Consider the following 23,309-nt stretch of genomic DNA (forward strand, 5'->3'; position numbering starts at 1 on the left):
CCAGAGGAACTATGGGATGGGTTTTGCAGGATAGCATCCTCTCTTCATGTCTCCTGAGATAGCCAGGGAGAATCCCTTCAGAGAGCCCAGAGATCAATGTGAGAGGCTTCTGGCAAAGCGAATTTGGGGAACCCAAGCTGTTCCCAGAGGAACTATGGGATGGGTTTTGCAGGATAGCATCCTCTCTTCATGTCTCCCGAGATAGCCAGGGAGAATCCCTTCAGAGAGCCAATCTCTTATTGAAAGACCAGAGCGGACAAAGGGGTGAGGGAAGCAAAAATGGCGACAGCCACGACGGATGGGGACAGAAAGGGCAACTCCCCCAAGGCCAGCCCCATCGCACTCCGCTTCTCCCCTTCACCTAGCCCGATTTCTCAGCCTGATCGTTCCTATTTAAATGCTCCGGTTCCTAACTCGAATCAAGGGAAAAACGTAGGTCAGACCCTAGTATTTTTTTAACGCGCGTTAAATGACGAAAAATTTTAAACCGCTCTACGATTCGAATTGTAGTGGGGATGATTGCGGGTTGCTCTAGAACCGTTCTAGGTTTAAATCGGATCCTAGTAGGAACGCCACTCCTAGGATTCGATTCAGAACGCGGGGTTTCCCCTAGTGAGAACAACCCCCAAGCCTGTTGGCTATAGACTGACAAGCCTAAGGAAATGGGTGCAGGAAACCATGTCTGTTTCACATCCTTGGCTTAGTGCACTTGCACTCTTGCACTCTGCTCTTTCTTTGGCATGGCTGCAATGAAGCCTTCAACAGTTTAGTTCGTGGTTTAGATCTATGTTCAAACCAGAGATCCAGGTTCTTAACAAACTAGTTATTTTATCAGAACAGCTTGTGAACCCATGGTTTCAATTTTGTTTTGTTTCTTTAACCAGTGATTACAGTTTCTTTTAAACCATTGTATCTGGTTTAAACATTGCACTAAAGTCAGATTATCGAAAAGGTGTTTTTTTTTAAAAAAAAAAACACACCTGATGATATCCTCTTCCCAAGTATATGAAAGGACAAAAGAAGCATTCTGAGAGAGCAGAACTATGGCTTTGCTTGGGTTCCCTCCAGCTAAAACACATAGTGCTAAATCATGACAGAGTGTTATATGTGAGACAGCCTAGAATGATTCTTTGGGCAATGCTCTAATAAACCTCTAATCGCAAATGAAAAACTAGAAATGATCTATACAGGCTTGCGTAAGGCTGCACTAAAATGGCTGAACCCTCAAGCAGTTCTAAAAATAGGGCTCCTTTTTACACATGTGTGGCCTATTCTGGGAGTGGTGGCATAGAAATTAATCAGTTAAACAAATTAATAAATAAAACATAAAGTATAAAAGAGAGCAGCACAAACAAGAATAATCTGTGAACTCATTTTCTATCCTGCAACTTCACTAAGACTAACTGATTACATGCATTTTTTGTATATTCAGTTACAAAAGTTACTAAAGGGTGAGGAATTTCAAGGTGACAGCATTGCCATGAAAGGTAGGTGTGTGTGTGTTAAAGCCTTTGACAAAGAAACTTCTTTTTACAGTCTTTTTATGGCTGCCCTAATTCCTCTTCTTATTCTCTGTTCAGCATGGAGGGTTTTTTAAAGCAGCCTCAGCATTGGGATGATGGTGAAGAAGAGCTGAAGAAACACAGACGTTTGGTGTCAGGCTGCAGCAATGTGCCTGCAGTGAACAATGTGCAATAAAGCTCGAGATGATAAAGAGTGAAATTCTACTCTAGCTGAACCTATTGTAGCTCTGTGCGCCTGCCTAAAATAGATAACATAAACAGAAACTACCTTACCCTTATGAAGCATGTGTGCACAACAACAAATGAGAGAGAGAGAGAGAGAGAGATAAAAAGAGGAGAGTAGTTAAGCCTGTCTCACCAAGTATCCCTAGCATGTTGTAGAGGCAGAGATAAACAAGTTAGGCAACTAAAATGGAAATCACGAGAAAAGCAGAGGATGGCGAAAGAGAAAGTCTTCCCTAGATACCTTTTGGAAGAAACTTTTAGATGGACTAAAAAAATGTTTACTTTTGTAAGATGTAGTTGACCTGTCTGTTTCATTTCACTTGTACATACTGTTAGTTTCTAATAAAAAGTTTAATGGAACATGTTGAACTGCTTTTCTTTCTTTCTTTCTTTCTTTCTTTCTTTCTTTCTTTCTTTCTTTTTGGTGGTGTATGAAGCTATCTCTATTCTTTCCATGTTCTTTCTGAATCTGAAAACAACTTTTCTGTTAAAAAAATAACATTCTGGAACACATCTACTGTGTGTACAACTGAAGTATACCTGTACAATGTTTTAATTTTATTTTTATTGTGTTTAAATAATTTGGGCAACTGTGGCTGATGATTAATGTATCTTGATTAATGACATCGCTAAGAGCTGCCATTTGCAATATCATCCTTGTAACATCACTAGGGTCCATCCCCTGTGACAACACAAGAGGTCATCCCTAGGTTTCTATAGTTTTGGGCTCTAAAATCTTATGGCACAAGATAGTCCTGAACTGGCAACCCAACAGATTACTAGAGGAATCAAATATAAGGCAGGATTTTGGATTGATTCACTAAAGCTACTCCTTGTTCTAACAACAAAGAGTAAACTCTGCCACTGCTGTTACTACAGCAGGCAATGGCTCTCCATGGATTCATTTCCAATCCTGATAGCTGACATTCATTTTAAATGAAGGTGCAAGGAGTAACTTCATGAAGAAAAGGGGGGGGGAGTGGTTTTCCATGTATCTCAAAACTCTTCCCCAGACAAGACATATTTTGTTGTGTCAGTATAATAAAAAGTGAAATTTCATCCAAAGACTCTGAACTAAGTAATGACAGAAGTGATATACTAATTTGCATCTTTTTTTTAATCTGTGCATATATATGTGCATATATTATATGTTCATCTGTGCGTATACTATATGAATCACTGATAGAATCAATGACAGAATACCATGCTTCAATCACATAAGATCTTTCAAGTCTTATTTTAAGAGGAATATTACAAGCACATGGCTAATCAAGATAAAATTGCTTAACGTTAACCAGTGACTCATAATTTGTATTTTTCAAGAAAATTAATGGACTGCAAAAATTAGGAAAGCCTCACGTGTAAACAGAAAGTAACATCAGCACCTGTCTGTTTTTTCTGCAGTACATGCAAACATTCCTAGCTAAAAAAAGCAATACTTACCCCCTTCTCCTGATCCAGAGCCATTATCTGGAAAAAGAAAAAAAAATATATTCAAGACTGTGTTTTTTTCCACTGTGAAAACCATATCCTTGAGTAAATTGTCACATATGAGTAAAACATCAGACCCTTACTAAGAAAATACTTGTTTAATCCCAGCTGGCAGCATGAGAATCTCTTTACCTCTTTTTTAAAACAATGTGGTCTATTTCTCTTTTTCCTCTTTAACAAAAATAACAACAAAATAAAACCTTGAGAAAACAATGTTGAGGTACTGCGAGTATAACACAGCAGAGGCTGAAAGATGAAGAGCACTAAAGTATCATCTTTGGCCAAGGAGAGGAACATACAGAGGAGTCATGGTGGCAGTATGGAGATGTTTCAAGCTAAAATATAGCATTCACACAAGGCAGCAGAAAGACCAATATTTTTAGCCCTTTCTCCTGATCCACTACACACTCTTTAGACTGATGTGGGAATCATGCAGACCCTCCTGTGGGAAGATGTAGTTCAATCACATTGGAAGGGCCACACAATTCCTAGCTTTAGATTCACCACTCTTACACTGTTATAGAATACCGTTAGTCATTAAAAGAAACACCATAACAACATGATCCGCAGAAGCCAAAGTGTTAGCAGAATGAGCTACAGAGCTGGTGTTGTTCACTGCTGCAGTCTTCCATGAACATGTAATTACTAGCTGGATGCATCAATATGCAATATGCAAATATCTTGTAGCATCTTTGAGACTAACTGTGCAAAAGATGTTGTAGCATAACTTTTCATAGACTTAGATCTACTTCCTCAGATGCATGGAGTGAGGAAGTAGACCTAAGTCTACTAAAGTTTATGCTGCAACCTCCACAGTTAGTCTCAAATGTGTTACAAGAACTCTTTGGATACTGATATTGCATTGTAACATGACTATGGAGTTTATCACACTACTTACCTTCTGCTCTGCTCCCATTGCGCCAGTGTCACCGATCTGCAATGGGAGCTTCCTGATGGGATCGCAGATGGCACTTTTAAAGGGGAACACTTCCGTTTTTGTCATGGAAACGTTCTCGTAATTGTTTTAAAAAGGGTCCTTATTTAATAATGATTTAATCCGTTATTTAAAAAGGGCCCCCTTTTTAAACAATTACGATAACGCTTCCATGATGAAAACGGAAGCTTTCCCCTTTAAAAGCACCATCCACGATCCCACCATGAGGCTCCCGTCACAGATCGGTGACGCTGGGGTGACAGGAGCAGAGCGGGAGGTAAGGAGTGTGATAAACGCCTATGTCTCTGAATTCTATCTAGCTAGATGCAGTTAAGTGTCTCAGGGCTCTTAAGTGGCATGCTGCTTCTTTAACAGCTTCTTAAGACTGTGTTTTAAAGGCTTACCCAACAGATACAGGAGCCTAGAGCCTTGGCCAATGAGAGCCATATGAACCACACTATACAGTTATCGTATTTTAATACCACTTTAACTACCAAGGTTTCATCCTATGGAATTCAGGGATTTAGAGTTAGGTGAGAAACTAAGAATTCTCTGATCCACTCCCTTGACCCACAACTTTGGGACTTTCTGGTAGAGAATACCAAGAACTTCATTAAACTACAAATCCAAGGTTTCATAGGATGGAGCAATTATAGTTAAGATTGCTTTTCATTTCATAACTGCAAGACTGATACATTTCTGGAGAATCAGATTTAACTTCAACCATTGTATGATGGCCTGTCTGTATAACTGCTAAAGCATTAAATGTGTTGAAAGCTGCAGAGATTTGTCTCATTCCCCAGTTTTACTTTCCCTCAAATAATGAATTGAAAACATTGGAAATACACAAAGCACAAGGGAAGGGATTCAGGACCTTCAATGAGATCTATTGATTGCAGAATACAGAGCAAACCTCCAGGGTAGATGCGCAATGGAAAATGCTGTTATGTATTAACCCAGACTTCCACAAACATAAGTCAATTCTGGGTTTTCTTTGGGGAGTCAATGAAAGTGGGCAAAACTCTCTATCTACAGCTTACCTAACATTAAATTCCTTCCATTTCACCTTGAAAACTATGAGTAAAATGCTAAGAAACAATCTGTGGATGATTTTCCTGTTTTTAGCAGGATTATTCTTTTCTGTCAAATAACAAATTAGCTCGGCAATCTGCTCCATAAAAGCTAATGCCATAACAAATGTGTTACTCTTTAAAGTGCCACAAGATTCTTCTTTAGTCTTGCTACAAAAGACTAAAAGTTCAACTCCCTGGAAATAGTTACAAAGGAGAAACATCTACAGAGATCTTATAGCATCTTTGAGACAAACTAAAGAAAGAAGTTGATAGCATGAGCTTTCGTAGACCTATGTTTACTTCCTCAAACGCCTTCAGAGAAACAGTAATAGGTGATTTCAATTGCCTTCCCACAAACAAGGTAAATGCCTATTCTGGTCAAAATCAAAGTGGCAGAATTTTGGAGGACTGACCAGAAAGGAAGCTGCATTGGCCTTAAGTCTAAGAGGGATTCAGCAAATGATACGAGATACAAATCTTTGTGAACGAAATGTGTGCAAGTAATCGTTTGGTATGCTGATACATTTAGTTTTGTATCTTTTGCTTTCAGCATGCTGTGGTAGTGTCCAAACATAGAGAAATATACATCTTAAACCCATACTAGTGTAGTATGAACTATTTGGAGTCTCATTTGTCTAATTCCAGACACAATTCAGACTGCTCCCCTTTTTAAGTGAGTGTCTAATAGTTACCAAAGACTTTTGATAAGGAAAATACTGATTTGGAATGTGCAGATTTTCCCCTTCCTCTGCAGCCCTGCTGCTTTGCTCCAGATAATTTCAAACATTTAATTGCCTCTGTTTGGAAGGTTAAATGGTGAATCTTGACATTAGTTAGAAAATGAAGATACAAATTAACTTTAATTAGGAGTACTTAATTTAATTCTGCAGGCTAGTTAACAGCCAGAGTAACAACCATGAAGCACAGAGGGTTAGCCTTGTGGGTTTCCTCAGCAGTGTATTCTCTAGATTTGAGGACTATGACATACTTTAAACCTTCATAGCAGCTTGTGACACAGGACTGCCTAGCTAATATCACTGTATTCCATGGGAAGGATCTGTCTTGTAATATTTATAGTGTAGGCTGAACTGCCTGCTAGTGTCTGAATTGAGCCTGTGAGGATTAATATCTCCATCTGTGGGCTTTATAAATAGATTTCATAAAAATTAAGATATGCATATACTAAAGGCTGAGTCTCCCTTATCTGAAATGTTTGGCAGCAGAAGTATTTCGGATTTCAGAGTTTGGAATATTTTGATATACATAATGAGATATCTTGGAGATGGGACCCAAGTCTAAACATGAAATTCATTTATGTTTTGAATATACCTAGCTTATATAGTGCACCTGTACCAACCACAGGCTTGCCATCCACGGTTTGAGCTTCCGTGGATGGCAAGCCCCAGCTTTTTCAATGGGACTTAAGATCCCACATTTTTTTCTACCCGTGGACTGGGGGGTCCAGAACGGTTCCCTGTGGATAGCAAGAGCACACTGTACACATAGTGTGAAGCTAATTTCATACACAATATTTATAATAATTTTGTGCATGAAACAAAGTTTGTGTACCATGAACCATCAGAGAGCAAATGTGTCACTATCTCACCAACCCATCTGGACAATTTGAATTTTGGAGCATTTTGGATTTCAGAATCCTGTATAAGGGAGATTCCACTTGTACTTACAAGTTCCCAGGTTCAGTTCTGTCCTGTAAATGGATTCTAAATCTTTCTCCTAATACACTATCCTCTTGGGATTAAATTAAAACATTGTTATTGTTATTTTCAGCTTGCTCTTCTACTTTCTGTTACCTTAGACTCTGAATAATACTTTTCATGTTCTTCTGCCACCCCCGCCCTCCCATAATACGGCAGTACAGGTGAACTAGCATAACTTATCAGCTATAAATTCTGTGTGGGGATGGGTACATTCAGACAAGATGCCTGCACAGTTAAACTAAGCATTTCTAATTAAAGTTAATTTGTATCTTCATTTTCTAACTAATATCAACATTTTCCATTTAACCATCCAAATTAATTAAATGTTTGAAATTATCTGGGACAAAGCAAGAGGACTGCAGAGGAAGAGAGAGAATCCACACATTCCAAGTCAATATTTTCCTTATCAAAAGTTTTTTCTTAACTAGTAGACATGCACCTAGAAGGGGAAGCAGTTTGAATTGTGTCCAGAGCTGACAACATGTGGCTCCCAACAATCCATACTAGACTAGTATGGGTTTAAAATGCAGTTTTCTCTGAGGCCGTAAACTAGTGTTTGGACAGTACCACAGCATGCTGTAAGCAAAAGATATACAACTGAATACACCTTACATCAATCAACTGGGGTGTTGATTGATGTTTCCAGGTTCAGATCTTATGCTTTGAGCCAACCCTACCCTTTGTGCTGTGGCCTTTTCCTCCAATTCTGTGTTGTTGTCTTATTGGGCAGCTTCCTTCTCACAGCAGCTAGATGTTGGGGGGAGAAATTGCCCCAACATGCTGGTTTTCTGTGTGTAACATTGTGTGCATTTTGTGTGGGAACATACAATTACAGGATGAGGTGTTTCCTAGCATACATATAAACACACACATCAGTAGCTAAAAGGTTAATTTGTCAGAGGGACAAAACAGATGAGACACTAGTGACAGCATTTCCCCCCTAAGAATAACAGCAGTATTATCTAATGGTTTTTGTTGTGATTGCATTAGAAGAAGAAAAGTTTAAAAAAATCAGCCTCTCCTGCACATTTGCTATTAGCTTTCTAAAAGAAGCACAAAATAGCAAAACTGGTAAATCTGTAATGATGCATTTAAAATTATGCCTAGCTGCCTGCACATAGGGAGCTGCTTATACAAATGAATGTTTCTCCGCACCAAAAAATTAATTTCACACCGTAAACTAAATCTTTGGAAGAAAACCTGACCAGAACCTAATAGCTAGTTTTCTTTATAGAAGGCTTTGGTTTCTGGTTTTTTATTTATTTTTTTTTTGGAGAGGAGTAGAAAGACACATTCATACCTCTAGTCTGAAGTCAGACATCCCAGATATAGTTTTACCATCCCTGTGCGAACCAGACTTGATTTCCTAGCAACATCGATTCAGTCTTCTTCCTGTCATCTTTATATCCCCAACCCCTTTTAAGCCCAGTGTGCCTGCTGGCAATTACCCACAAGTCTCATGTGGCAGCAGGAAGTTTTCCACCTAATTGCCCAGCACAATGCAGCCTGAGACACAGCCTTAAACTGTTTTCTTGACAGGAGGCAAAAGACAGGTTGATCAGTTTTTTCCTACAGACAAAGCATTCTCAAAAAAATTCACCCTGAATGTGTAGTGCACAGCTGCTTGCTGCTCAGTTGCAAGAAAGCTCAAGGCAGCGTTAAGTGAAGCACAATATCTTTCTATGATATCCAAGGACACTTCACATCCTGCACAACAATATACTTGAATATGTCACCTATCCCGCAGGGGTGGATAAGCTTTCCTTGGGTGAAAAGCTGCCTTGGGGGACTGGGGGACCATTTAGGGAACCACATGGATGGGCAGGGTGGTGATGGATGTGGTGGGGTCAGGAAGTCACAGAGCCCACAGCCACTAGTAAGACCCCAGAAACAATAGGCTCCTCAGAAGAGATTGCTGAGGGTCAAGGGGCAGGGCTACTCTCCAAGGTCCTGAGAGTGTTGGCACCTGAAGACACAAGCCAGAACCATCGTCTTTAGAAGACCAGTCCAGCTGCAGCCTATAAAGGGAGTCTACTGAGAAAGAGACTCCTCCCTGATGTTTAGACTTCTCCCTGATGTTTATGGGAGGGGGCAGCAAATTCAACCCCTTCTACCTACATTGGGGCATTCAGTCCAGGGATTGCATCATGTATGGTAGCATAAGTCATCAAAGTGTTTTGTCACTTTACCCTTTTTTTCAGGGAACATTAATAAATTCTTAGATATTTGATTTTGTATCCTCTTTTCCACACCTGCTTTATACTAATGGAGAAAAGTGTACTAGTTCACATCAGGCATTTCTGCCACATTTAGAAGACTGGTGGCTTCCATGGAGACTCACCATGGAGGGTTTGGAGGGTTGCTATGTTTTATCCAGAGCAAAATGAGATAGAGGACACTTTGTCTGGCCAGGTCAAGAAGACTGACCAGGACACATGTGACAGGCTTAAAGAAGGATGCCTCAAGTCTCACAAAAAGAGGGCCCTTCACAAGATCTTGTGGTTATCCTGCAGGAACCCAAAGCTTTATGGAAATTTCATGAGGTGCCATCCATCACAAGATAAAAACGTCACACGATGGCTTGGCCACTTAGCCTCCGCAGCTGGAGAGGAGAAAGAATACTGCCATACCAACCACTGATGTATCCTCATTGGTTCAAGGGATTTATGGCAAACCATACAGCCTTGCCATAGAATCAGGCTCCAAGGCCCTAAATATAGGATCTTCTATATAAAAAGGTAATAACTGGGAATCCTACCATCATGGCTCTACTTTTCTGTGTGATGGGATTGCATGCTTCTATGAGGCAAAAGACCATGCTTATAGTAACATTGCTGTGGGTATACCGGGTCTGTCAAGTCAGACAGGCCTTTGTTGAGGAGGCAGACCAAATGTGCCAAACACTTTTCTACAGTAAAGGAAAGCTACTGGGGAGCAGCAGTGGTGGGAAGTGGCATTGGCAAAGGACCTCTCAGGGACAATGAAACTCTCTAATGTTATTCTAGTTAACTCTTTTTTTCTTTCTTTCTTTCTTTTTTTTTTTTTTTTTTTTTTTTTTGTATTTCACAGAAGGAGGCAATGATAAACCATTTCTGAATGTCTTTTACCTTGAAAAAACTATGATCAGACAATCCAAAATTAAGCAAGAGACTGTATGACAAGATGAAATCCTTGTTCAGAAGGTACTCACTACATCTACACAGAGAGAAGACAAAGGAGATTATCACACGAGGAACATCCCGTCCCTCTCTCCTCACTGTCCCGTCTTTCCCGCTCAATCGTGGGAGGGACTTTCACATGTCGTTCGCACTTATACTGTCCGGGAAGCATGAATGACAGCAATGGTGCCAAAGGCTTTCACATGAAATTGCACTGATCCTGTTAATAACCCATCATTAAACTGTCATTAAAGCAACATCAGCTGGCATTTTGTATTAACAAAATTTCCTGTTATTGCAGTGAAGTTTAATGACAGGATTGGTGCTGCCAGTGTGAAAGCCTTTTGCGCCAGCCGCCATTTGCACTGTCAAGGACAGGATAAGGACAGGGGAACGATCCCATCCCTATCCCGTCCCTGTGTGATAATCTCCAGAGACACTGAAAGATTCAGGGGGAAAACTGATCACATACCAAAACAAGATATATAGATAATCATAGGCAATTGAGAAAGTGCAAAACAGAATGAAATCAGACATTGTAAGAGAATTTGGTTTGGGATCAAGAAAAGAAGCAAGTGAGTGACTAGCAAATTTTGTGAGGCCAACAGTTTGTTCACTGCAAACAAATTCTTCAGGCAACCCAACCCAACAAAATCTACATACATGATGTCACTGCATGGTCAGCTTAGAAATCAAATAGACCAGTGCTGCCCAGTGACAGTTTACAAGCCATTAGCAGCTAGACTCTGGAGAGTTTCCAAGAAAGAAAGAGGCAACTGTAGCCAATGGGTAGAATTATATTACCTATTCATACTGAAGGGGGGGAATGCTGGTCCCCCACATTAGATAGCTAAAGTAGCAATGAAATACACTACATAAGAGAGGCTCCATTCTCTCTGCAAAAAAGCAAATAAACAAAAGAGACCAGGAGTAGAAACTGTGGTACACACCAGCACTGCTAATATAAAAATTTGGAGAAAACCTATAGAAGTATACTAAATTAATCATAGTACCAAAATACAATCTAAAGCACATCCTTGTAGATGTGCATTACTCTCATACAAAGAGTCACCATACGTCAAAGCTGACTTGACAGCAAACAACAACTACTTTGGAAAATATATAATGCATAACAATGAAAAGTGCCACTCTATAACTATAGGGGCCTGCAGGAGGCAGCTACTAGGGAGTGGGCGAAATGTGACTGTTTAGATGATGTTGGGTTTAAATTCCTATCGGCCCAAGTCAGATGAAGGGGGACAACTGTTGCAATCCAGCAACATCTAGAGGGCCACAAGTTTCCCACCTCAATCCACTGCATGTCCTTTTGGCACACTATTTAGGCTCACTGCAAGGAACATAAATGTAAACCTAGCAGGCATGGACAGGAAAAAAAAATAGAGCTTGGTGGTAAAGGAGATTGCATCATGTAAATGGGGTTCTTATTGCCAGCAGATGAAACTCTGCAGCAGATGGAGCTCTGACAGCATGTAGGGCACCTTTTCTCATCACAGCTGACAAAGGCAAAACGTTGGCATAGGCAGAGGACTGATATGCTGGAATGCAGCCAGCAAGGTTCCATCTCATTTCTAAGATTTAGTTCCTGGTTCATAGCTGCCTGTGAACTTCTCAAGTTCTCGGCTATAAAATAGAATATTCAATAAGCAGAAAAGCTGATATCCAGAAATCTTTCCTGGTTTGTTAGTCTAAAGGCCAAGAACTGCCTACAATTTCTAACTTAACAGCGAAGAAGAGATTAAATAGTACTGCTGGCTTTATTATCCACTGCCACCCTTGCCACCAAATGCCTCATGTTGTTGTAATTGCATTTCTACATAAATAGACTTTAAAATCCTGGGTGCTTAAGATTTGTAATAAGAAGAGTTTGATTACTTTAGATTGAGAGACACTAGTCTGAAATTAAATGTAGGCTCGAGAATCTTAGCCTTCCCCGCAGCGAAATGGGTTATAAAAGGAAAGGAGGCTAATAAATATCCAATATCTAACACAGCAATGATGTTTGCTTTTAATAATGCAAATACTGTGTGGATGTTTCTTATTCCAGCTTAGGAGCTGAAACCAGAGATCCTCAGAGACTATACTTGCCAATAACATGTTTCTCTGAAAGCAAAAAAATTCAGCAATCTCTTATAAAATTCAGCTGTATCCTCACTGCACTTACTTCATTTTAAATTTAGCAAAAGTCAGTCCTGGGAGCAATTGTATGTGTGCTAATGTAGTTAAACAGAAATACACAGAAGTGAAAATAAATGGAAAGATTTTAACTTTTATTACTAATCTGCCAATAAAATGTGAAACAGAAAGTGAGTAATGGGCTATTGTAGCTTTCTCCCTCCTGCCAAATGTCTTTGAAAACAATGCATTTGGGGAGAAGTCCTGCATAGAGGAGAAGGTTACTTGTGATAGAGAGGGAAGACCCACCCCCACATAATGTCACAAAGGTGTGAGAAGCTGAGAGAGGATCCTAGTTTGACTTCCCCCTGACCTCCTGTTGTTGTGGGGGGCAGTTACCAAGAGAAGATCAAGGAAGGCTATAGCCTTGGACAATCCTCTCTTGACTCTCTGCTCCTTATTCAATAACAGGAGGGGGAGAGCAAGGCAAGGATCAGCAAAGCTGTAGCTTTTCACAATGCTCTCTTGGCTCCCTACCTACCTACCCACTCCTCTGCCAGCACATGAATGAGAGAGGAGGGAAGGCTATGATCTTACTAACTACTTTCTGATAGCTGGTTCAAAATGATGCAGACATGATAGCCATATGGTAGCTATGCAGTCGGATCTGAGGTTGGAATTGCGTTGCAAGAGTGGCCCATTAGTGACAGTGCTAGGGGGGCAGATGTAAATGTTTCCCACTAAAACAGCTTAAAACAAGCTATTATAGATACTCATGTATACATTAAAAATAACCTCAAAAAATTTAGGTCAACTTATACACAGGTCACTATAGTAATGTCAGGCAACAGAGGAGAACTAAAAGTGACTGTTTGCTACTCAAGGCTCCTCTACCGCCCAGCTTTTTTCCACAGAGATGGCTGTGTGATGGTGGTGAAGAAAGGCTCCATTACTGCCCGTTTACCTGCTCTCAGATGTTTACAGCCATCCTGCTTGTCTCTTCCTCCTCCACCGGAGGGCAGATGGGCGGCGAAGCAAAACTATCCTGAGCCCCAAAGTTTTACCCGCGATTTATCCATGGGTCATGACAAATTCCATAATTTTGGCTCCAAAATCTGCCCCCGACTTATTCATGAGGTCAACTTGTAGCCGAATATATACGGTAGATCATTTTGAGAGAAGATTTAAACATTTTAAACTTTATAATGAAGAAAAGAATTGAAGAAAGTGTCTGGTTAGTAAAGTGTTAGTATAAATAAGGATTTTTTTTTAACCTAGCAAGCAGATAAAGCAAAGGTCATTAATTATGTGGCACCTTCTATAATAGAGTGCAGAAAGAATTGGAGAGAGAGAGAGAGAGAGAGAGAAAGTTTGACCCAGTAGCAACATCGTGTGGTCAAGAAGAATTACTGCAAGAAAAAAGATTTGACTTAGTTTGACAGATGCCAATTGAGCAATTTTATAAATTGGAATGCAATCTAGAAAAATGGCTTTTCAAGCAAAGGCTCAAGCAGAAAGAATACAATCTATAAAGCAAACTACTAAAATGGCAGAGCCTAATTTGCAAGTTCCAGATAAAATCAAGTAGAGGAGAAAATATTTTAATGCAGAATTTTAATTCAGTTAAGACAATCTTTAGAGAAGATATAATCTGAAATGACTCAAGTAAATCAGAAATTGGAGGATTTAGAAACTAAAACCCAAAAGTTGGAGGATGCTACGGAAAGACTGATATAAGATGGGGAATATGATGCGGATGCAACTGCACTCCTGGATTTATGCATAGGTGAGACAGAGAAAGCTGTATAAAAGTTATTGGCTTATCAGAACAATAGAATGAAGACATTAAGGCAGAATGGTGGGTGCCTTGATTAAGCTGCTGGAAAGACCTAAAGTTTGGAATAAAATCTTCAGACTGGATTTGAGAGTGGCCAGAGACAGGAATTTGCCAAGAGATGCGAGATCATTTATTTTGTGAGAAGACATACAAAGGGATTTACTGCTACAGCAAAGAGGCTGATGATCAATGGTAAAGAACTGGTGCTTGTAAGTATACATAATGGACCTTTGTTATTTGCTGGAGTTTGGTTCCAAGACTCCCTGCTGATAACAAAATCAGTGGATGCTCAAGTCCCATTAAATACAATGACATAATACAATGGTGTCCATTGTAGGAGATTCAAGTATGGAAACAGCACCCCCCCCCCCAACACAAATCTCTTTCTAGAACTGATATTTTTAATATCAAAATCCTTATGTCATCAAATTAAAAAAAATTGACATTATTCCAAAAACTTGTTCAAATCATAACTTAGTAGCTTTAATATTATTTAACAAGACAAGAAGCTTAAACTGGACATGTAATGAAACATAGTTACATGATGATCATGTGATATCTAAGTCTAAGAAAACACTGAATTTTTTTTAAAGACAATCTAAATAAAAGTATTGACTTTAGGATGGTTTGGGATGTCAACAAAACATTTATGAGAGGCTTTTTATATTCAGCAGAATATGAAGTTTAAAAAAGGGAAAGATGAGAAAAATTACTAACAGTTGCAGATACAATTAAAAAGAGGAGGGATTTAGAAAGAATCCTTCAGAAAAAGAAGCTGATTCAAGATTTATTTTAAAAAATTGCAGAAACAAATATATATGAACATGGTTGAAGACAGAAAAAAAGACGAGATATGAAAAGTAAAAATATTTCATATTGGCAAACAAACCTGGAAGATGGCTAGCATATAAATTAAGAAAAGAAATCAATACTGAAAATAAGAGGTAGAAAGAAGAAGTAACAGATCAAGAAAGAATTATATTTTTATTATACATCTCACTATAAGTCATTGCAGATTTCAGAGAAAATAGAAAAGTATTTAAACAAGCATAGCTTGCTGACAACTGGTGAAGAATAAAGAAAAAAGCCTGAATGAAGCTATTGTAATAGTTGAAGTCTTAAAGAAAAAAAATGAAGATGGGGAAATCTCTGGGCCCTGACGGATTATCAGATCAATACTATAAGCCTTCAGAAGATCAATTAACTGGCACACTTCAATAGATTATGAATTATGAATTCTTTTTGAAGATCCCAGATTCATGGAATAATGCCTACATAACTTTAATTCTAAAAGAAGGTCAAGATTTGGAAGAACCAATTACAGGCCAATATATTTATTTTATAGAGATTACAAGATTTTTTGCTACAATTTTAGGAGAGATTGAAAAAGGTTCTCCAGGATTTGATACATAAAACCAGTCAGGTTTTTTTTAAAAGCAAATCAGATTTTTAAAGAGATAATATTAGAAGTGTTTTAAACATTCTGGAATACTATGAGACACATAATTGCCTTAATTTTCTTAGATGTGGACACTTCTTTCAATAATGCATATTGGCTATTTATATTTGCAGTACTAAAAGAGAGGGATCTGAGAGGAAATTTACTGGTTGGGTTAAACTGATATATGGCATTCAACAAGCTCAGATTCTGATAAATGAAGAAATAACAAAACCCTGCAAGGTTCAAAGGGGACCCAGACAAGTTTGTCATTTATCACCTTTGTTGATTTTGTTGGTTTTGGAGGTTCTCATCAGAGTGACAGAAGAAAAAGCAGTTATGGGTGTAGATATCAAGGGTAAAATTTTTAAGTAAAAGGCTTTTGCTGATGAACATGTGATTATTATTATTATTATTATTATTATTATTATTATTATTATTTTGCAGAACCTGTTAGAGAGAATTAAGATTTTAAATTCAACCTTGAAAGAACACAGTGACTAGGCTAGTATTAAAATCAGTAAAACAGTTATCTTGACATGATGAAAATGCAACAAATACATTTGTCAGACAAATCTGAGTTTAAGGTGGACAAAAAAGCCAAATAAATCTGGGTTTAAGGTGGACAAAAAAGTCTGGGAGTTAATATTTCAAACAAGAATTCTAACTTGGTTCTATGATAACTATGTGAAGACCTGGAATGAAATTAAACAAGACATGCAAAAATGGTTAAAACTGATACTGAAGGATATATCACTGATAAATTTTATGGACTTTAAAGCACTTATTGCTTTTTAGAGACAAAGATTGAGAAATGTTATCAATTTTAGGTTTCATAATCTAGTAATAATATGCTTACAGTGGAAGTATGATTAGGTTATCATAATTAGAGAGTATATTAAAACAATTGTGGGTTGTGGTTTTCAGTAAAGGGGGAGGTCATTGTAGTTAGTAGTTATTTAGTTTTTTATTTTGTAATGTGTGTATTATTAGTTGTTGTATAGAGAATTTTTGTATTGTTTTTATTAGATGTAGTTTTTAAATGTTGCTTTATACATATAAAATTGTATGTTTAATATATGTATTATACCATCCTCCCACAAAAAAGGAAGACAAAAAAAGAAAAAAGAAAAAAGAATACAGCCTACAACAATCATTTTCATTGGGTTGCCCCATCCCCACTCTCCTGGATCTGAGTTTCAGGGATGGGAGTAGTACTTGAGTCTACGCAAGGGCTGGGATCAAAATGAGAAAGGGGCTTCAGGAGGGTTCTTCTTGTCTGGGTTTTTGTACACTTGAAAAGTTCCTTTTAATTTTTTTCCCTTGAATATTTGAATATTCTTTCGGTCCCTAGCCTGGTGAAGAGCACAGTTTCTGCCAAAAGGATAGCAAGCTCTCTCTGGCCCTGAGCAGATGGGCCATGATAGCACTGACCAAGGCCATGCTATTCTGGCCCAAGTCCCAACCTGGATCGATCCTCGGGCTGCTGAAAGGATAGGTGGGTGCCATGGAGCTGCTACCATCCAAACAGGATGTGAGGCTGGGGAGAACACAGGCCTTTTGGCCCGTGCAGACAGCTCCTCCCTAGTACAAATCACCTTCATGAGATGTGCCAGTGCTGTGTTCTGCAACTAAAGTTCACTCTTGGGTTTCCCCACATTATTAGTAGAAGTTAGTAGCAATAGTAGTTATTAGTAGTTATTACTGATGGTTTTAGCTCATTAGAAACGACCTTTAAAAATGGATGAATAACTATTTTTAAAAGCCAATTTTAAAGCCAATGTTTTTTTTTTAAAGATTAAAAATACATTTGGGGGATTACTTAATTACTATGGACGATACTAGGGTTTGAAAGTAAGGAGGTTGACTATAAATCTCTGCAGAGTCCTTCTAGCATTAGTAAGATAGACACTTATCCTCAGCATGTAATAAAGTAGGTCATAGCCTGTAAAATCTAAGGCTACAATAAATGTACTAACTTTTAAGATAGTGCCCACCGCGACTGATTCGTATTATCTCATTCTCTGGAATTTCCCTCAAAGGCCCATGGAAAACAAATGCATCCCCACTTCTCCAGAAAAGCACAAACTACTGTCCCAAAGGTGAAGTTCCTAAAGTGATTTGAACCATGTGCCTCAGATCTGCCTCAGGCAATGGAACAACATTGAACTGGCAAGCAAAGATAGTGACAATGATAGTTTCTGTCTCTTCTATTCCACTTAGCTTCATCAATGTCCTGGTGAACTGTACAGTCATTAAATCATTTAAATTATGTAATTATATGTTCTTACTCTACTTTTAATAGCAAACAGTAATGACAGAGGAGAGGTTCTAACTTTCAGGTCCCTTTCTGGGAGAAAGGCGGACTATAAATGAAATAAATAAATAAATCTAACTAGGATAGCCCCAGTCTGCCTTTTTGATGCTAAAAAAAAATGATAACTCAGCCCTTCTTACTTGTGAAAAGACATCTATCAAATACATTTTTGTACCGTACTGCTTCTCATGGATACATGTAAAGAGACATACCTTGGAAGCTCAGAATGGCAATACCTAATTCCAGTAATTGTTATTTTGGCATAGATACGCATAATCTAGGGGCCCATTCACACAACACTGTTAAAGTGATTATTCCACTTTAACTGCCATGCTTCCATCCTATGACATCTTGAGGCACTGGTGAAGCACCAGAGTGCTCTGCCTGCAAATTCTAAATACAGTGGGCCCTTGGTATATGAAAGGGATCCTTTCTGGACCCTCCGCAAATGCCAAAACCTGCATATGCTCAAGTCCCATTTACTTCAATGATGGCACAGCCACACCACCATTGAAGACAATGGCAATTTGGAGGAGCTGCCTCCTCCTCCTCCTCTCACCCCCACCACTTCTTTCTCCTCCCTTCTCCTCCACCTCTTCCCTATCACTGCTTCCTCCTCCTCCCACCTCATGCTGTACTGCGCCTTCCTCTTCCTCCTTCTGCCTCACCTTGGTGCGCCTTCCTCCTCCTCCCACATCATGCTGCATCCGAGTTGCAAAAACAATCCAGGCTGACAACACTTTAACTGCCATGGTTCAATGCTATGGAATTCTGGGAATTTTAGTTCTATGAGACATTTAGCATTCTCTGTCAGAAAGCTCTGGTGGCACAAAAATACAATTTCTACAATTCCATAGCAATGAGTCATAGCAGTAAAAGTGCTGTCAACCTGGGTTATTTCTGCAGTGCAGATGCAGCCTAAGTGCTATTTTTGCCCTAGGTTGCAATGTATGGTAATACTGATTTTGGATGGCTCCCTGACAAATCCTCTCCCACCCTATTTTGTACTCATGATGTTGAAGTCATTTGTTTTTATTACAGCACTTGATACGTTTCTATGTTATAACCTAACCTTTTACTGTAAATGGTGTACACAGGTTTGAAAAGATATTGACTTATCCTTGATTCCAAAACAGGTTTATTAATTTATCTAATTCACGAGGGTTGGAAGTGGAATAAAAATAATGGCTAAAATGTTTTGCATTTAAATTAAAGATTTCTTACAGCCATGGACCAGCATAAATATAAGACCAAATTTGAAACATTAAATCAGCATTCTCCATTCTTATCTTCAGTGACTTATGAACTCTTTTTGCACATACTTCAATTTAATATCTGTTATTTACAGGAATAAAACCTAATTAGTAGCTTCAAAGAGTTTGTTAAAATAATTTTGACTTGCTCTCTTTCTAAGAGAGATAGTACAGCATGACTGGTATAACAAATTTAGCTTCTTCAGTCCTATAAGGACATAAACATACCACTAAATGAATAGTCCAAAATTTTCCTGCTAGCAGTAGTAAAACATATCTTATGTCCCATGCTGAAGTAAAAGCAGCATATTAATAAAATATAAATATAAATAATAAAAATAATGTCAAAGCACACATAGTTAAGATTTAATAAATCTAAACATTTTGTCATTTTAATCCCATAATTCACATTCATAAATAAAAGATGTGTGTAGTGGTTTGATCACTGTATCATGACTCTGGAGATCAGGGTTCAATTTCCTCCTCGGCCATGGAAGCCTACTGGCTGACATTGCACATGTCGTACACTCTTGGCCCCACAAAACCCCAAAAGTCTCCATAGGTCAGAAATGATTTGAAGATGCATAACAACAACAACAACAACAAATTATTTATATAATAATGATAAGTTAGCTAATCAAATATTAACATAGTAACCAATAACACACCCAAATATCTATGGAAGTCATGGATCACTATAGTCTAGCCATGTAAATTCCTCATGTGGATAATCTCCAGTTAGAAAGCCAATAAACAGAACATACCTTACTTAGCTGCCCTTACTCCAGGGTCCTCTTCATAAGAGAACAGGAAGAGATATCCTAAATAAGCTACACTATTATCTGAGACAGCAAAATGTTAGCTTATTAATCCTCCTTAATATAAAAAATGCAGCACATTCCTCTATGTGGAAATATACAGTTGTTCAAAATATTTTTAATAACAAAAATAATGAGCAACTATTGTGGAACACTGCAACCAGTAACAGCAATATTTCTGTGTACAGCTACTGAATGCCAAGTCAATTGCGGAAAACAATAGCTATTTGGAAACTGATTTTGGATGAGAACAACACCCTGGCTTTTATCACAAGCACCTGGCTGGAGGGAGAAGAGGGTGGGGAATCTCTCTCTCTGCTTTGCCCACCAAGGTTTTTCGTTCAGTCTCAGGCAAGACCCGGAAAGCAGGGAGGTGGAGACACAGTGATCTATTAGGATTCCATTCCCCTGAGTAGGTGCCCTATTTCACGGTCTGCAAAGTTCGACTGTGCATACCTAAGGTGGGAATGGGGATTCTGTCAGTGTATTGTTCACTCCAAGGCCCAACAGTGTGACTTCCTGAGCTAGCCAAGGCGGTCTCCAAGTAGGTTTTGGAAACCCTTCAGATTGAAGACTTCAGCAGCGATGCTGAGCCTGCCCTCCTGATATAAGATGCATTCTTTTCTCAACAAATTGTTCCAGTTGCTCAAGGAACTCCTTCATGTATCTGAACCCTCATAGCAGCATGAGGGCCATGCCACCACCATTTGGACTTCTCATGAAATAACCACTTTGCTACATAAAGACCAGAAGTGTTTTGGATTTCAGATTTTTTGGATTTTGGAATGCCTATATTTGCATATATGTTTTGTTGTTGTTCATGATGATGATGTTGTTGGACACCTTCAAGTCATTTCTGACTTATGATAATTCTCAAGTGAACCTATCATGAGGTTTTCTTGGCAAGATTTGTTCAAAAGAGATTTGTCATTGCATTCCTCTAAGGATAAGATAATTTGCCCAAGATCACCCAGTTGGTTTCATGGCCAAGGTGGGAATCAAACCCTGTTCTCAAGAGTCCCAGTCCAACACTCAAACCATTACACCAAGCAGAAGTATAATGAGATATGCTGGAATGGGACCCAAGTCTAAATACAGTGTTTCATATACATCTTATACACAAAGCCTGGAAGTAATTCTTTAGGATATTTTCAAAATAATTTTGAGCATAAAATAAACATTGTGTGCAATGAACCATCAGAAACTAAAGGTGTCATCTCAGCCACTCCTGAAAAATATTTTGGTTTTTGGAGCATTTTAGATTTCAGAATTCCAGATAAGGAAAACTCAATCTGTATATAGATATATAAAAAGAATCTTCAAAAAGACTAAGCATGGTAGAGATGAATCAACCAGTGCTAAAGTATTAGTAAATGTTTTGCAGAGCTAAAAATAAATATAACAAAAATCAGACAAACACGCTTGATGAATTCATCTCATTTTGCATCATTATATCAGAGACCTGCCTTAGAACATTATCTGCAGAATTGCGCTCAGCTACTCAATGGACACTGCAACCAAAGAACATTTTTGTAAGACCTTGTATTCATGGCATTGCACTTCTCAAAGGTTAGAGCATATTATCTATTTACCACAACATTGTATTGGAGATGTAAGGAGGATACAGCTGATTTCAAGCTATGACTACTGAGAAATAGAAAAGTTCTGAACATATGTACTTAAAAATAAGATAAAAAGAGATAATAGAGTGTAAGCTAGCCATGGAACTCACTCTTTTGCTTCAATGTAAACTCATCAAGTGACACAAATGAAGAACTGTGAAAGGATAGATAATATGCTTAAATGCAGTCCGCTTGTCGGTAGTGAATTAGCAAGGAACTAATTATGAACAATGGAAGAGTTAAAAAAGAGAAATGGATGGATAGAGTTTTAAAGTATAAAATAACTTACTATTAAATTACCAGAAAGGATTACTACCGGAAGAGATCTCACATGCACTCCCTACCCTATACATACAGTGCAGCAATCTACATGAGCAAGCAAATGAATGATGGAGAGATGGGCGGACAGAGTACATGTGATGACAGGAGTGAGTGAAAGATGGCAGGATGGAGGAGGAAGTGTGTGTGATCGTATGAGCAAGTGAGTGAATGACTGGGGCAGAGGGAAGAAGGAATGCATCAAAACAAAGACAAAACAACACTGATCAGATGGCAGGAGAGCAGGAAGGAAGAAGTGTACAAATAATAAAACAAACATGACACTTGGGCAGGGGGAAGGAGGAGGGAAGGGAAGGATGATCTAACTCATCACTAGAAATGTACTTGCTATGTACATCATTATAAATGTATGTGTTATGTACTTGCTATCATGCTGCTCTTATGGCTGAACATTCACGGCAGAAGGAAAACATGGTGACACACACTAGGTTTGCCGGACCCAACCAATTCCACCCATTCAACACTCCTCCCACATCCTACCCCACACTGACATCACTATGGAAGGCAATCCAACACACAAATATCTGGATTTTCCACTCACGTCCGGAATAAATCACTACAGTAGACCCTTGCTTCATGTAGGGGATCTGTTCCAACCCCCCCCCCCCCCCCACGTACAGCAAATTCTGTGTATGTTCAAGCCCCATTTAGATGAATGGGACGTGCTCCCAGGTGCAGCATGTGTGCCATGGGCATGCATGCCCTTCATCTAAATGGGGCTTCCTGTCTGTGTGACCTCAAATCTGTGTATGGGAAGCCCATGTATGGGGCGGGAATCTGTGCTTTCTTCCTCCAGATTAAGATGAGGTGCTGAAAAGGCCCAGATTCAGCCATAATCCTCCCACATGACATCTGGATTGTTTGCAATAAAAACGAAGTGAGACCATTTCATTTGGCTCAAGTAGACATGCCCAAGAGACACATTTCTGAGTAGACATGTGTAGGATTGTACTGTAAATTAACTCATTATTGGTGATTGATTCAGAATTTCAACTCTTTTGTTTTATTATTATCTAGAATCTACTTCTCAAGTGAATGTTATGATTTATTTAAATAAGATAATTTGGTTATTCCAATCAGCATTTAAGAATGTTCTAAAGCATTTCAGGCTAGATTTTTAAAAAATTTGCTGATTTTGTGGATTTGTTTATTTTCTACTAGTTTTGTCTCTTGATTTAAGAACATTTTTATATCACATTTTTGTGTATAAAAATCACAAGGTGTTTTAAAGTAAAAAGATACAAAGAAACCAATTGCTCAAAATAACACAACAATACATAATAAATTCCTCTATTCAAACATTATCAGATTAAAAGAGAGAGAAGTGTTCACAATCTCTAATTAAACAAGACATGCAATCAATCACAGAGCCTAGCCAAAATGTCTGTGCCCATCACTCCCTACCATTAAGACATACACCAACAAACACG

At 38.6% G+C, this 23,309-nt stretch overlaps 1 protein-coding gene across 1 annotated transcript in view; it reads right to left on the reverse strand.

Annotated features, from left to right (window-relative positions):
• The window catches only part of TMEFF1 (transmembrane protein with EGF like and two follistatin like domains 1), a 105,115-nt gene that overhangs the window by 35,753 nt on the left and 46,053 nt on the right, over positions 1-23,309 (reverse strand). Inside the window, exon 4 of the mRNA XM_042461902.1 lies at positions 3,192-3,218. Within this exon, the coding sequence (XP_042317836.1) occupies positions 3,192-3,218 (27 nt within the window). The remainder of the gene's footprint in view (positions 1-3,191; positions 3,219-23,309) is intronic.

Source organism: Sceloporus undulatus, chromosome 4 (assembly GCF_019175285.1).
Source record: "Sceloporus undulatus isolate JIND9_A2432 ecotype Alabama chromosome 4, SceUnd_v1.1, whole genome shotgun sequence".
NCBI lineage: Eukaryota > Metazoa > Chordata > Lepidosauria > Squamata > Phrynosomatidae > Sceloporus > Sceloporus undulatus.